This window comes from Paramormyrops kingsleyae, chromosome 22, assembly GCF_048594095.1.
Source record: "Paramormyrops kingsleyae isolate MSU_618 chromosome 22, PKINGS_0.4, whole genome shotgun sequence".
NCBI classification, from domain to species: domain Eukaryota; kingdom Metazoa; phylum Chordata; class Actinopteri; order Osteoglossiformes; family Mormyridae; genus Paramormyrops; species Paramormyrops kingsleyae.
The window spans coordinates 8,052,659-8,067,911 of NC_132818.1; the positions used below are offsets into that span (position 1 = coordinate 8,052,659).

Here is a 15,253-nt window from a genome sequence, read left to right on the forward strand (position 1 = left end):
GAGGGTGTGTTTCATTAAAATGAACAACCTAAAATAGCCAGTGAGGAGTCGAGTGTGACAGGAGACATGGAACAGTTCTCTGACTTCATGTGGGGAGAGGAAACGACTTTTTTTTTTTTTTTTTATCTCAAATGAATTCCAGACCACATTATCGAGACCATGATTAGAAATCTATACATTTCTAAAAACTATAAATAAAACAAAGCTTGAGTTACTTCCTCAAGTAGAGAGAATGATCGACCATCTTTTTTTTAACATTGAAAATAAATGTTGTGAAATTCATTTCCAATATACCATTTTATTTATGCCTTGTTTTGTTTAAAAGAAAAAACTCAAAATAGCTTTTTATATTAACATCCTAACATTTGACTAACCCTGCCGATGAGATAATACAATGTATATACATGTAGATGCATGTTTTTAATTCAACCTCTCCCCAGGTTACGATGGGGTTGTGTTCTACCAAACCTATCGCAAAGCGAAAACATCTTAAGGTGAAAATGCATTTTAATACAGTACCTACCTAAACTAACAGACATCAGCCTAGCCTACCTTAAACATGTTTAGAACACTTTCATTCGTCTACAGTTGGGCAAAATCATTAACACAAATCCTACTTTGAATAGTGTCGAATATGTCATGAAATTTAATGTACTAAAAGTGAAAAAGATTTACCCATTGTGAAGCCGGAATATCGTAACATAGACCGCCGTAACCCGGGAAGCGTCTGTACTTGTTTACGTAAGGGCAAATTTGGGAACATATTGTTTCATACTCTCTCTCTGTCTGACTTTGCTCATCATCTTGAAGGGTGAAACATTGCTGCAAAAGGTATCATATTCCAATAAACCCATCAAGAGTGGCAGCTATGGGGTCTGGCTTCACTCATTGTCAATGGCACTGGCCCAACTGTAACCTAACCCTTTGTCCTTGTTGTTCCTCATTAAGAAATACAGTATTATTGTCCTTCTGCTACTCTTACATCATTATCCCCAAAAGCATGCACACATGGATGCACACAGATGCACAGAATATGCATCGTCTCTATACTTCCCACCGTTTTCTTTCCCGCAGTCCTTTATCTATCCATCAGTCCCCATCTGGCTCTTCAGAACCAAGCAGAAAGATCAGTTTCCCTACCCCAAACAAAAATAGATTGTCTATAAATAATCACCATCTTTGTAAATCAGTACAGAAAGAAATGTGATCCTGGCACTGTCTCACGCCATCTATTGAAGTCTTAAATCTCATGTATTGGGGACCACAGGCTGATTATGGTGAAGCCTTTACAAGAATCCCGGGCGAATGAACAGAGATCAGCATGCGGATCACAGTGCGAAAGCCAAGATTTGGAAAATGAGAAAAGCCAGTTGTCTGGGGAAGGTAGACAGGGATAGAGCACGGCAGTGAAAGAGGAGTCGTTTGTGATGGCCAGCTTGCTAATAGTGGAAAACTAACTATAGTAATTATTTTGATCATGCACATGCACACAAACGTGGAGCTTGGTAGGGCTTTCTGGAAAACCACAGACTGCTATTGATAAATAACCCATTAATTTTTGATGGGTAGCAGTCAAATTTATTTAATCTCTTTTTCTGGTAATCAGTGTAATTGTAGCTGTAAAACCACTGGAGAGTGTGAAAGTTGAAAGCGTGGTAATACCCTTTTTTTTTAACCTCGGCCTTTGCATGTCCATTTCTGTTGTGGAAATTAAATAAAATCAGAGAATCTCATGCATGCCCAGGCCTGCCATCATGTATTGTCTTTGATATTATTAGATTTTAATTCTAAACATTAATTGCATAATTTATAAATATATATGAAACAAATACAGCATTCTGCTATACATGTAAATGGAAACCCAGACAGGCATTATGTTAGTACAAAGATTATAGGGAAAAACTGGAGAATTGGAGCACAAAAATAATAAATGTATTTAATTATTAAATTAATACATACCCAGCGTAGATACCTGTCATTCTGTACTGCTACTTTTTTATATAACATAATAAAAAATATAACACATATTTTAGCAATTGTGCTTCAGAACACAGGTAGATAATAAAAAAATGTCTAGAACACTTTAAAAAGTCAAATTGCTTGCACCCTCGCCCAGATATTAAATGAAACAGAATCGGTCAAAAAGGTGTAGAGGAGAGCCGCTATTGAATATATTTCTGAGGCATCCAATTAAAATTCTAAGCCGACCAAAGAGGGCGGAGTTTCAGTTCTATGAAATTTATATTACAGTATCTTGTAGGGTGCGGAAACTCCTGTGGATGTTTCAGAACCGCGGAGAGCGACGTTAACGCAGGGATGCGATGCAATGCAGACCAAGCCAATGGATATCTGCTTTCCCCAATTTCAGTACGTATCACGTAAGATACCTACATAATAAACAACAATAAACATATTTGGCAGAATCAAAATTAATTCTTTTAAAACGGAAAGATGGAGGAAACTTTAGCTGAGTTGTTTTTCTTAAAATTAACGAGCGGGAAGAATTAGCGCAGTTTTTTAATTTGAAGTTTTATTTATTTAAATATTTATACGTCGGACGGATTTCCTTACACTGTTTCGGTTAAACCGTTTCCGGCGTTTTTAAAGATAAAGCATCTGGGATCAAAAGAATATGTCTAAAATTTTTGACTTCAGAACCTGGATTCAATGGGAACGTTAAAACACAAAAGAAGACGTTGTAAAATCGTTACAACTCCGAATAAGTAAGCTAAAAACTACATTCTTCTCACCCAGTTGCAGTATTTTGTGTTTTGCGATGAATCCGCTAAATATAACAAATGTAAACTTTACCGATGGATCCGGGCTCGCTTATCAATATTCGTTTCCAGACATCGACCCAATCTACAAGGATTATAAGCCCCCTCAACGGGAACTCATTCCGTTACCTAAAGCGGTACTTTATCTACTGATGGCTGCATTGGTTGTGGTGGCAGTTGCTTATACCATCGTTGGCCATATAATCAAGGATCTCGCCGGTGATGTTGCAGGTAATGTATAAAAATGGTCCGACTGATATTCGGTTATTTTGCACGAAATATTTACAGACATATTATATCAATTACGTTTAATATTGAGGTTGATTTGATTTAATTTTTGTTTTGAAACGAAACAAAGCGCAGTTGTGTACAATCTCTTTTGATAATCTTTAAATTAAACTCCCACTCCCCCTCTCAAAAGCAGTTTTGGGTGCCTGCCTAATGCCACCATTTACGATCGCTCTCCTGTCGCGGCAGACTGCGTGCTTGGCCCAGACGGGGAAGAAGCCGTAAAAGAGACGGACTTGCGGTGCATCAGCTCGCCCAAGATGCCCGAGGCGCGCCGCCACTCGCATGTCAACGCTTTCCGCGTGTGGGACCAGGAGGACGTGATCATTAACCTGTCGCCGGAAGAGAACCCCCAAAACAACCCCTTGTTGCTGACTGCCGCTCCTTACCGCCCCTATTTTCACACCCCAAGCAGCGGTTCCCCCCCTCCCAGCAGCCCCGGGGCTCATCCACCCGGTGTCTCGCGTGATGTGGAGTGTGCCACGGACTGAGCTTTGCCCACACATTCACGGTTAACCCACGTGAGATGTCCTGGAATCGGACCTTTCGGTAATGTGGTCTGGGTTAAACTGTCCCGGATCATACTGACATTTTAAAGGGTCGTATTTGCGAGTTTGATGTAATACAAAAATACAAAACTGTATTCGTACACTCTTTAGTATATTTAAAGAAAAAAATATTGTCTACAAAACGGTAAATGATGGTTATTAAGATAATTAGTAAATGCTGGATTTTCTGCATGGCCCGCAGATAAGATATATTGAATCTCCTAGCGGATCCTGAAAACTTGTACAACAGACATTAATTATTGGGGGGCGCAATGAGTGGTTGCGGGTTATCAGAGACCCGGTGGGACATCCTAAGCGCCCCCTGAAGAGACCTATGCTTCTGTGACGGGAACCAGAACAACGACGGATAAACATCTCCTACAATGACAGATCAGTCAGCCTGTCGCTGCACAATCACCGCTGCATTTCATGTGTGTCACATTATCTACCCATTTCAGAGCACGTGAATGTTATTTCAACTAGCTCGATGCATTAATCGACATGCTGTATATAACATAGCAAAAATGTTATTTGCAGTCCGTAAGTCTGTACTATTAAAATTTCCAATTCAAACTGAAAACCAAAGATCTCCCAGAAATTCAAACAATTTATTTTAGGTTAAAGTTTTCTGTTCTTATGCATAATCTATACTGACGAGATGAGGATCCGTGCGCCTTTCAATATTAATTAGTTTTGACGTGGGCATAGAAAATATATTCAAGGTCTCAGGAGAACTTTGCCTCATTGTGGGAAGATAGTCTGACAGCAGAACATCGTCTCGAACAGCCCTGTTCCAGAAGACTTGCAGTCAGTCCTCCGTTTATTAAAACCTGCAAAACCATTCTGTAGAGTGTAACTGTTTGGGGCTGTGGAAAGTGGAAAATTTTTAATTAATGTAAAGTTACGGTACATCAAGGTCGATCAGGTAAGCTTACATTACTGGGCTTCTGATACAAGGAGTGTAAGTAATCACACCCATCTTAATTGGTACTTAATGTGGATTTTTCTCCTACAACAATGTCACTGAGATACTAAATCTGGTGGAGAGGCATTTTATTGACTTTATTTTAATAACATGGAGGGTACTGAGTCCCGCCTGCATTCCCAGTGTTACTCTGCCTAAGCTGCCATTTTAAATGTAAACAAAGTATTATTTTTACCCCTGAAAGTCATTCTAGAGGGGAAAAAATGTTTGCATAAATTTCACCTCTGTCACATGGGAGTCTCACGATTCATATTCCCAAGGGCCACTTGTGTTAAGAGAATGACAAAAAGGCTTGATAGGCCAGCAGATAAAACAGCATCGTATTTCTAAACGCTATAAGAGCTTATGGAAATTCCATTATATAGCGTCTGAACCACTCGGGGGCTACAGTTCGCAGTATTTTAGCCCCAATATCAATCTTTAAAAAAACAGACATCAAGCCCCAGGTAAACTTGACTCAGTCCCTGGTCCGTGCTGTTTGGCTAAAAGGGATACCAGCTTATCCAAACATCTCGTTCCAAAACCAACTGTATTAATCTGACTTTTGGGTTCTACTCTTCTGGAACGGCTTTCCATTACAGTTTTTAAACATTGCCTGTGGGATTTGCCGCCATTGAAGTTGGGTATCGACGCTGTGTGACCCAGTCCCTGTCTGTGAGTTTCAGTGGCTCACCACATCTCCCAGAAGTATCCATTTTGCAACCACTTCACTCGTGGTTGACCGGGGCAGCTCTGGCCTACGGTAGACTTGTTGGAAAGATGATATAAAACAGAAAATGACTGACCTCTAATTTAAGCCCATTCTGCTGCTAATGCTCGTTGCCGGATATTGCATGGCTGTTTGCTTAATTAGGCACCTGTGTCTGCAGCGGGCTGGGCTCAGCAAGTCTATTCCTCTATTAACTAAGCATGTCCGTATCATTTTGATCATATAGGATAGATTTTTTTGTATCTTGCAGGCGTAGCTTCTAGGTGCTATGAAGGAAATTCAGAACACCAGTAAATACAAACTATGGATTACTAAATGGCTTCAGAATTCCATACCTCACAGGCCCAGTTTAATGGTGGTGGAGCTATTTACTTTGATTTTCATTTTTCACATTAAACAACACTAAAATATATGTCAGAAAACTACTAAACTGGATTTTCCACAACATGAACCCCTTCCTTCAAATAGCCCATCTTGTCACAAGAAATAAGCATTTTCTATTTTTTTATCCACTGACAAGAAGCAATTTTTCAGACTTTTCACAATGCAGTGTTGTTTTAAAGGTATTTAATTAATTTTTAACTTACTTCCATGTCTGCCAAACCCCCAGAGACACCAGGCATGTACAGAGAAAAATAGTTATTGGAATCAGAGAGGAGATTACAGTAAATACATAGGCTTAGCCACCCCTGCTTGGGAAGGTAGATAAGATAACCAAGAATATCCAGCTGCGCTAACCCCAAGAAAGTGAAATTTCATTAACTTCTTCACCTCAAGTCTTTCACACATTAGATATTGTACAGTTATAGAGAGAACATTGTGCTCTGCACTCCTACATTCCTTACAGAATACATGGTGCAGCATCATGCTAACTGACCCCATAAAGGCATTTATAAAATATCACAAACCCTCCAGAAAGAGATATACGGGGGGGGGGGGGGAGCTGGCAAATGTCCAGTTTGATTAAGTATAGTCAGGTATTTAAAATCAAAGCTGCAACCCAATTCTGCACTTAACATGATTTTGATGACCTCATCTCTGAGCTCGCCTCACCTTAACATGATTTTGATGACCTCATCTCTGACCTCGCCTCACCTTAATAGGATTTTGATGACCTCATCTCTGACCTCGCCTCACCTTAAGAGACCTTAGTTTAAACACCAAGTGCGGTTCTGCTGTTGCCCGTGTAAAATATCCAAGCAAAAAAAACAAAACAAAAAACAGAATATCGATTATCATCGGAGCCAGAGGTTGCATTGAGCCATTGCTGCCCTCAAAAGTGTAACAGGACGTCCCTCTTTGCCGCAGTATACAGAGTGTTAGACACCAGCTACGGCCTCAGACCTAAAACCTTTACTGTACAGTTTGTTGATCAGGTGACAGTACATGGTGACAAATGGCAGCGATTCATGCGACGCCCGGGGATTCCGCAGTGGCGACGACTTCTGGTGACCTGCTGGCATTCTCTTCAGCAACAGGCTACAACAATGGATCCACTTCCCAAATGCACCGTCTTAAAAAATACTAATTTGTCCACCAGTCTTAAAAAAAAAAAAAAAGAGGGGAAAAAAAAAAAAAGAGCAGGGCTTGATGGCCCAGATTAGACGGCGAGCTGTATATAGCAGTGACATTGCTGTGCAGGGTTTGCTGGCCCCGGTACTGCAGACACTGCGTCTTGCCTTCCCCCCCCCCCCTCAAACATATACCAAGTTAATTAGACCGTGCTGATCAACCATCTTCATTAACACTTCTCAAGTGTCACTGCTGTGTCCTTTTCTAAAAGGTAACATATGCCACAATAATACAATTTGCTTCAATAATTCCTTGAACAACTAATTAAATACCAAGTATTACACTTGGTAAAAACTAATCCCTCATTCTGGATGCATGCTAACTGAGCCAATTACAGATCTGTTGAAATGCTGTATTGCCAAATTAAAAGGACCCTGATTCAAAACAGCATGAGAAATCTGATTCTTTTAAAGTGAGTTGCAAATGTTGAGTTCTGCATTGCTTTTCAACTGTCCAGGATTCAACCAACACCAAGTCTAATATATTATGAGCACAGTAGGGGGGGGGGGGGGAGACCACAACTGGACCAGAATCAGGTAGAACAACGCCTGACGGTAAGGACATTTCTGTAGGGCAGAACCCCTATTCAGGCTCTCATGTGGCCAGCAACATTGCACAATGTCATACTGCCAATTTGTGGTGAGTTGGCTCCTGGGCTAAGAGGCAATAAATAAGGACATAGTAGGTCTGTCTGGTGACTGGGGAGTAGAGGACCCTAAATATTAGAGTGAGGACCAGCTAGGAAGGCCGTCCACAGAGATGCCTGAGAATAATTATGAGTCCAGCCGGCACAGAGGGCTGTCGTACACCATCTGCAAGTTGACTTTGTGCCCCACTAGCTCACGGATATTGTTGATGCCGTACTTGATCATAGTCGGTCTGAAAGACACAGAGTTGGCACAGCCATGAGAGCGGTGGCTAACCAGTAACTGGTAACCAATCACAGTCACATGCCTCACTCACGGCCACCTACCTTTCCAGTGACAGGCCCCAGGCAATGACAGACACCCCCTCAGGGAGCCCCATGGGCAGCAGCATCTCAGGTCGGAAAACCCCTGAATTACCCACCTCCACCCACTTCTTCAGACCTGAACAGTGCAGAGGAACCAAAACGTAAAAGTAACATTAAAATAAACAGCCTATTCTTCAGTCCACAATGACTAGAGCTCAATATTTTGTGCTACTGTCCACAAAACCACATTCAAATTTCACTTCCTGATTACGGCTGCGTGAACCACCCGACGCTTGCAAAAGGAAAGAGTGCTTACCATAAAGACAAAAAGTGCCATAAAGTGTGTTTTGGCTTGAAACAAAATCAGCTGCATTTTTGGTTTACACAAAGAAAGCTCTCTTGCTGTCGAATCAAAGTACAGAAGTGTATTTACTTCAGTTTCATTAGCTACACATGCTTACTAAAACCAACCTGGTATCCCTCATCTCTGCACTTATATACCTCCAAACAGAATATTTCTGAATTAAGTCTCGGTATGATTTTAACCCACCTATCACAAACCGAAGATTATATCTGACTGGATGCTGCTTTGCTAGAGGTCAGCGAACCGGGTGAAAGTTCGAGCGGTGCGACCAATAGGCAGAGAGAGACACAGCTCTACCTAATGACATACAACGATGTAAAAATTTTGCAGCTTGCCGTGTGGATGCAGCCTAAGACCTACGTAGACCAAATACAAAAAAAGTTCACCTTCATGGTAGCTGAAGACCTCCATGCTGGGCTCGGTATACGGGTTGTAGGCAGGTTTAAAGCGCAGTTTGGTAATTCCTAGTAAAGGGGATGATAAAAGGTTGATGACATATGTAAAAAATATCCCCATTTCATGCCTCCTCAATCCACAAATAAAACTGGCGTGACCTTGGATCAGCAGAACCCAAACGGATTCGGCGAATCTCACAGCAGGTTCAACTGGAAAACATTAGGGAACACCAGCTTACCCAGTTTGGTGAAGAACTGGTGCAGAACTCCCATCAGATCACCCAGGGTAAGCCCATAGTCGGCCACCACTCCCTCGATCTGGTGAAACTCAGCCAGGTGGGTGGCATCCAGGGTCTCGTTCCGGAACACTCTGTCGATGGAGAAGTATCTGACCGGGGTGAACTGCTCCTGAAGCGGGGGAAGGGAAGCAGGTTAAAGGACTTGAAATACAGTGACTACTTTGTGTGGGGTTGTGTGTGGTGTGTGAGTGTGTGTGTGTGTGTGGTGTGTACCTGCTGGGCTAGCTTATAGAGCATGCGTGCGCTGACAGCCGTCGTATGCGTGCGGAGGATATTTTTCTGGGCCTCCTCCAGCTTCCAGTCGTACTTGTACCTGAAGCAGTGATGTGCGGAAAAAAAAATGTTATGTCACACCCCCCACATAAAAAAAAAAACACAGATTAACAGTGTACCACAAACAACACATTATGCGCAGCGGCCCAGTTCAGGGGGGGTCCAAACTGCCCCGTGTGGGTTCCGGCTTGGAGTTGGGTCCCAACACTCGGCTGGTTATTTGGATAGAGGAGAATACATTATCTGGTCCGGCAAATGTGAATAATATATTTACTGGGTCGTGTCATTGCTGGCACCAGATTTTAACCTGTAAAAGCCCAACCGCAGGCCTTTTCTGTTTAAAGAACAAAGTTTAATTTGGGACAGGATGGAACCTGCAGGCCCAACGGCAATTGTGGGGCAGCACTGGACACCCCCGGGACGGACAATGAGTCTGGCGCCGTACCCTTGCGAGCCATAGCCCCCCTGTGAGTGGATGGTCTTCACCCTCTCCAGGTATTCCTGGGGGAACTCGTAGGCTAGCGCTGGGTCTGTTTAGACAAGGCAATTCATAAGGGAGAGTTCAGGCGTCACTTAGAGACAGGACACGAGGACCGCAAAGCCAGGACTTACCCGACAGGAAGAAAGTGTCGTGCTGATCGCGGGCAGGGTGCTGCTGCGGCTGGAACAGCGAGTCGAAGTTCCAGAAGGAGCTCTCGATGAAGTTGTTGGTGGGCATTTCGGTGAACCTGCAGCGGAAGGACATGCGTGGATGACAGTCTGCAATTCAAGGCAATCTGGATGTCAGATGCGCAAAGACAAAACGCACAAACTAAAACTATAATAAACAGGGGGAGGAAGGAGTGGAGAAACCCTAAATGGGAGCTGCACTGACACACACCGTTTTCTGTTAGCTTAGAATTGGACCCTGGGGCTCGGGACGGGGGGAGACGGCGGGACTCGGGACGGGGGGAGACGGCGGGACTCGGGCCTCCCCAGGCCAGACCACTCACCCCATCTCCAGGAAGATCTGCCGGAACTGCGTGCGCACCTTCATCAGAGGGTGCAGGTGCCCGCAGTCGGGGGCCACGCCCATCGATTCGAAGTTGTAGGGCTTGAACTTCTTCTCACGCCAGCTTCCACTGAGGTGACAAACATGCGACACCATCAGCCAACAAAAATACTAGAGGGGAAACACTGGATAGCATTTAACAACAAAGCTCCCTCTGATTTATCTGGGGCATCAGACAACCACAGAGCCGCAGCCAAACAGACAGGTACACAGGACGTCGCATTAACATGCTGACGGTAAAGGCCAACACCACAGGCGACAACAATGACCATGCGATACCCGCCAAACAGGAAACGCATTATTACAGTCAGTTTTTCCTTTTACTTTTTGTTTCTTCCTTTCTGTTTGGTTGTTCAGGGGGTGCAGTTGCCCACATTCCAGGGCCATGCCCAATGCAAACATGTATTCATCCTGGAACATGCTGCACTTATGCAATGCAGCACAATGGAAACAACACTGCATATTTCTGTTGTGTACTTTAAATGTTGGCGGTTTTACAACATGGCCACCAAACTGGTTTCAGTCTGTATCACCCCCTCCTTTATGTTATACAATTACAATCTGTTACGAAACAATGATAATACTAATAATCTACGGCCGATGCTCTCTGACGCCACACCTCCCTGTCCCTGCAGCTCACCTTGCGATCATCTCGGACGTCAGCTCCGTCTCCTGCTTGGTGATGGTTGTGCTGAAAGAGCTTCCCTTGCCGATCCAATAGGACTTCACCGTCCTGAAAATAAAATAATCAGCCTTTCTTATCTCTCCTCTGAAGGAACCGACATCATGGTCATTCCTCACCCACGGCCCTTTGCACAACCAAACATACTTTATATTTAAGTTAAATACAATATCAAAGAAGGCATTCCATTTAGAATTAACCCTGTTCACGTATTACAGCTTGTAGGATAAAATCCAGGTCACTTGCAAGCCTGCCCTGTGCTTAATAGGGGGTTACTAACAAATGCAGAGATGAAAAATGACATGGCTTGTATTGGCTGTTGATAACAAACTTAGCAACAGTCAGGCCAGTAATAAAAATCACAATGAGGGTCTCCAAACATCGGCTATTCAAGCCCATCTTCAGCACAATGCTGCTCAACTTTCTTAAAAAAAAAAAAAAAAAAAAAAAACAGCCGAAATGATTTTCATGATCACTGAACTCTGCGAGTTAAAACAATCAACCTCAAGTATTATTTTGCTGTGTGAGAATATTCTGTATGCATGGACACGGACTGCTAACCTAAAAAACAAATACATAAAAAATACAAGTAGAAACAAACACTGCCATCTGCTGGTGGAATAGTTAAACAACATTGGCAATATACATCTAAAGACAATCTGCATCACTGCGCTTGTTATTCTTAAATCTGTATGTTGGAGTGAGCTAATGTTCGGGATCAAAATGGCTATTTGATATTATGCCTTAATTCCTGTTCTATTTAAACTTCACAGGATCAGCAAATGAATGTGGACCACCAACGTGCAAGTGGATCGGAATGGATCAGATGCTGGTGTAACCTATGCAGGCCTTTTCAACCTTTATAAAACCAGGGGCCCTCAAATGAAAACAGAGCAGACTTGGGGAAACCCCTAACATTACTGCACAGGTCACCATTTCTCAACCCGGTCCACATTTATGCTCCCTCCCAGACGGTCCACATTTATGCTCCCTCCCAGACGGTCCACATTTATGCTCCCTCCCAGACGGTTCACATTTATGCTCCCTCCCAGCTCCCTACAGACCATTTTGAGAAACACTGCTATAGATAAATACGTTTACTGTTAGAAGAAGCTTCTGAGGACCTCCAGCAAGTATTCTATGAGCTGTAAAGACAAAGCTGCTGGCCTCCCTTCTTATGACCCAAAAGCTGACTCACCAGACCGTGATCACTCTGGGGGAAGTTGTGCCCCATCAAAGACATTTTTATACACTCACATAATTGCATTTTGTTATCCATATTTTAAATAGGCACCATTTGCCAGGAGTCTTCCCAACATTGGCCTTATTTGTGCTCCCCCCCCCCCCCGACATACTTGCTTGTAGAAATGATGCAATCATTAATTTATCTATCCCACAGTATATACGACAAAAGGCAGGGTGGAGCCCGGAGGTGGGACAGCGGGTCCATGTGGACACAGACAAGACAGCAGTGCATCTAAACCAGGTCTTTGGACAGAAGGACCAATGAATGAAACACACAAGGAAGGACTAATGAACATCCTGCAAACTAACAGAAGAAATTGTTTGGTATAAACAATCAAGTTTGAAACAACCAGCATCAAGAAACGCTAATGAGGGCATCACCGTGTGCAGCTAATGGGCGAAAGTCCAGAGACACACTCTTACACTTCGGTCAACAGCTTCCGCTTCTTCAGTTCATTCTTCTCCTTCTCCTCCAGCTGGGACTTTCCCTGCTGCACCCGGAGCAGCTTCTCCCTGACCAGGTCATTGATGCTCTCCACCTGGCCCACCCCCGACACACAGGGCCTAATCATTACATGTTATAGACAGCACCAGTGTTACTTCAGAAGTAAAGTAGGAGAGTCCCACTTGTCTCAGGAGTTAAAAACTTAAAGCCAAACCTGACATTCCGACACAGGTTCTTTAAAGAATATCAGCCTGGTTACTTAAGCACTTTGCTGCCTCTCTGATAATCCATACACACATACATCCTGAGCCACCCATTCCCTCACCATCTTGAACACGCGGGGGCCTCCCTCGTGAGCCTTGTCCACACGGATCCACTTGTTGGACATCGCCTTGCTGAAGCCCACTTTCCCACTAGGCAGCTTCTGTGTGAGACAGAGGCCACAGGTACCCCAACTTAAGTCAAGGGTTCCTACAATGCTCCAGGGAGTTTTACTTACACAAGAATGTTCTCAGGCCAGAAGGAAACATGATTGGTTCAGAGAGATAACCAATCAAAATGTAGAGGATGTGGGACCAAGACATCTGATTGGTGGGACCCTCCTCCTCTACAATTTGACTGGTTATCTCACTGAACCAATCATTTTCTCTTCTGCCCTCAGAACTTCTTTTTAAGTATAACTCCCATGTACTACAACACAGTTTTCTTCATCATCCACATCATTCAGAGAGAAGATGGCTACCATGGTTAGATTGGCCACATTTGGATCTTTCCTTTACTGAAATATATGTCGATCCCATTATCAATTAGCCAGCCCAAATTTCACAAGGGTTCTGGACAATCGAGAAGGACTCAGCTACTAAAACATGATGCTCAGGGAAAAACTTTCAAATAAATCACTTCAAATACCTTTGCAAACAATCTTGGCCCAAGGGCCCAGATGACAAAGGCAACATGAATACTGATCTGAAAGCTTATTTGGCAGACTGACTCCCAAGCGCACAGCTCCTCACCATAAGCTCGCTCTGTGGCAGCCCATCTTCCGGAATGGCACCGAAGACTCGCGCTTCATGGCTGCCCTGCGCTGCGATCTCCGCTCCCTCCTCCGTCAGCTCCCAGTGCTTCGATGTTTGCTGCTCAGCCGAAATCACCTGCCCAAGTAAAACGACAGATTTCGACAACTGGTTTCATATTATAAAGCCCATGGGACTGCGCTGCTGTTTGCGTTTCTCCCCGTTGCCCCTGCATCCCCCGAATACATGTGACAATAAATCTGAAAAACTTCCAACCTTGCGTAACATAGATAGGAAAATATGACAGGGCTCATAAACAAAAAGTAAAAATGCAGTTAATCGTGCCAGCTAATAGGAGGTACACATAACTATCGTGCTTTCATTTTCTACCTGAACAATTTAACGCGTTCCTGTCGAAAATACAGCAGCGCATCTTTTATAGATATGAGGTCCAATTCACATGTATATGATGGGGTTGTCAGCTCACGACACGGAGCTATTACAGTCCCGTACAATCAAACTGCTGTCCGTTTTGATGTTTTGAAAAGATACGACTAATCTACGTTTTTCACCACAAGTGTGCAACAAAATGTCAGCAAACTAACCAGGCAGCATTTTCACACTTACTACGTACACGGCACGACAGCCAACGCTAACAATGCCAGCTAGCAAGGAGAAATGCCAGTATATTAGACTGCAAAACACTTTATTTAATTATAAAGGACATGTTACCGGTATTTTTTATGGGTGACAGCCTATTAAATATATACAGTAGTCCCTCGTTTATCGCAGTTAATCCGTTCCAGTCTGTACCGCGTTAAATGAATTTCCGCGAAGTAGGATTCTTTATTTCTCTATTTTTCGGCTGCACCTGGCGTTGAAGGATTTGCGGGGGTGCTAGAATACATAGGCCTACAGTCCATACGTACAGTAATTTTAATTGTAATACAGAGGTGTATAATTGACTCAGACAACCGAGCGCGCGCTGTATCATTTTCACTATCAACTTTTTAATGAATAAATGTATTTGAAAAAACCGCGATAGAGTGAAGCCGCGAAAGTCGAAGCGCGAAATGGCGAGGGACGACTGTATGTCAATGCATACTTAAACAGTTTGCATGTGCATCCGACATCATTCTATTGACATTTTAACTGCGTTCATATTGCATCACCCATTGAAAGCAGACGAGCGGCAACCGGACTACGTAAACCTCTGGGGACCTACATCTCCTATCGCCTGTAGACTCTTCACAGCCCCGACGATAACTTGGTGGTCCACGCCAAGCAAGGCCGCCACGGCTTGACTGTCAACGCCATCATCCACTTTCTCCAGATGCCGGAGCAGAGACTCCAAAATTCCGGTATCAGCCATGCTTCAGTCCCTTTCGCTTCTTCTGGTCGAAACGGAACCGGAAATGGCTGTCTTTGACGATTACCGTATGTATTCGAAAAGAGTAACATGCAGGATTTTTCATAAATGAAGTCTTTAATGGATTTAAAAAAAAAAATTATCGTTTCATGACAAAGTACGGGGAAAGACATGAAGGAAACATATTAAAGCGATGAATTATATAATTTATTTGACGTTACATCAAACTGTACCTACCAATAACTTTCAAATAGCTGTGTATCATATTAAAGTCAGCTTGGTGATG

The 15,253-nt window shown here is 43.3% G+C and overlaps 1 protein-coding gene across 1 annotated transcript; it reads right to left on the reverse strand.

Annotated features, from left to right (window-relative positions):
• Nucleotides 1–5,857: 5,857 nt before the first annotated feature.
• Nucleotides 5,858–15,017, reverse strand: farsa (phenylalanyl-tRNA synthetase subunit alpha). Its single transcript, XM_023836258.2, has 13 exons — nt 14,824–15,017; nt 13,599–13,736; nt 12,911–13,009; nt 12,564–12,679; nt 10,854–10,946; nt 10,155–10,283; nt 9,775–9,890; nt 9,608–9,692; nt 9,103–9,202; nt 8,830–8,998; nt 8,582–8,659; nt 7,853–7,967; nt 5,858–7,758 (listed from the first exon to the last, which is right to left on the reverse strand). Exons 1-13 carry the CDS (start codon nt 14,968–14,970, stop codon nt 7,653–7,655), a joined length of 1,491 nt encoding a protein of 496 aa, XP_023692026.1. The 5' UTR covers nt 14,971–15,017; the 3' UTR covers nt 5,858–7,652.
• Between the last annotated feature and the right edge of the window lie 236 nt (nt 15,018–15,253).

Excerpts from the sequence above, each read along its gene's own strand:
- farsa (XM_023836258.2), bottom strand. The coding sequence starts at position 14,970 with ATGGCTGATACCGGAATTTTGGAGTCTCTGCTCCGGCATCTGGAGAAA. Across the intron at positions 13,010-13,598 it reads TGCCACAGAGCGAGCTTATG|AAGCTGCCTAGTGGGAAAGT; the intron begins GTGAGGAGCTGT and ends TGTCTCACACAG. Across the intron at positions 9,203-9,607 it reads GGGGGCTATGGCTCGCAAGG|GTACAAGTACGACTGGAAGC; the intron begins GTACGGCGCCAG and ends TCACTGCTTCAG.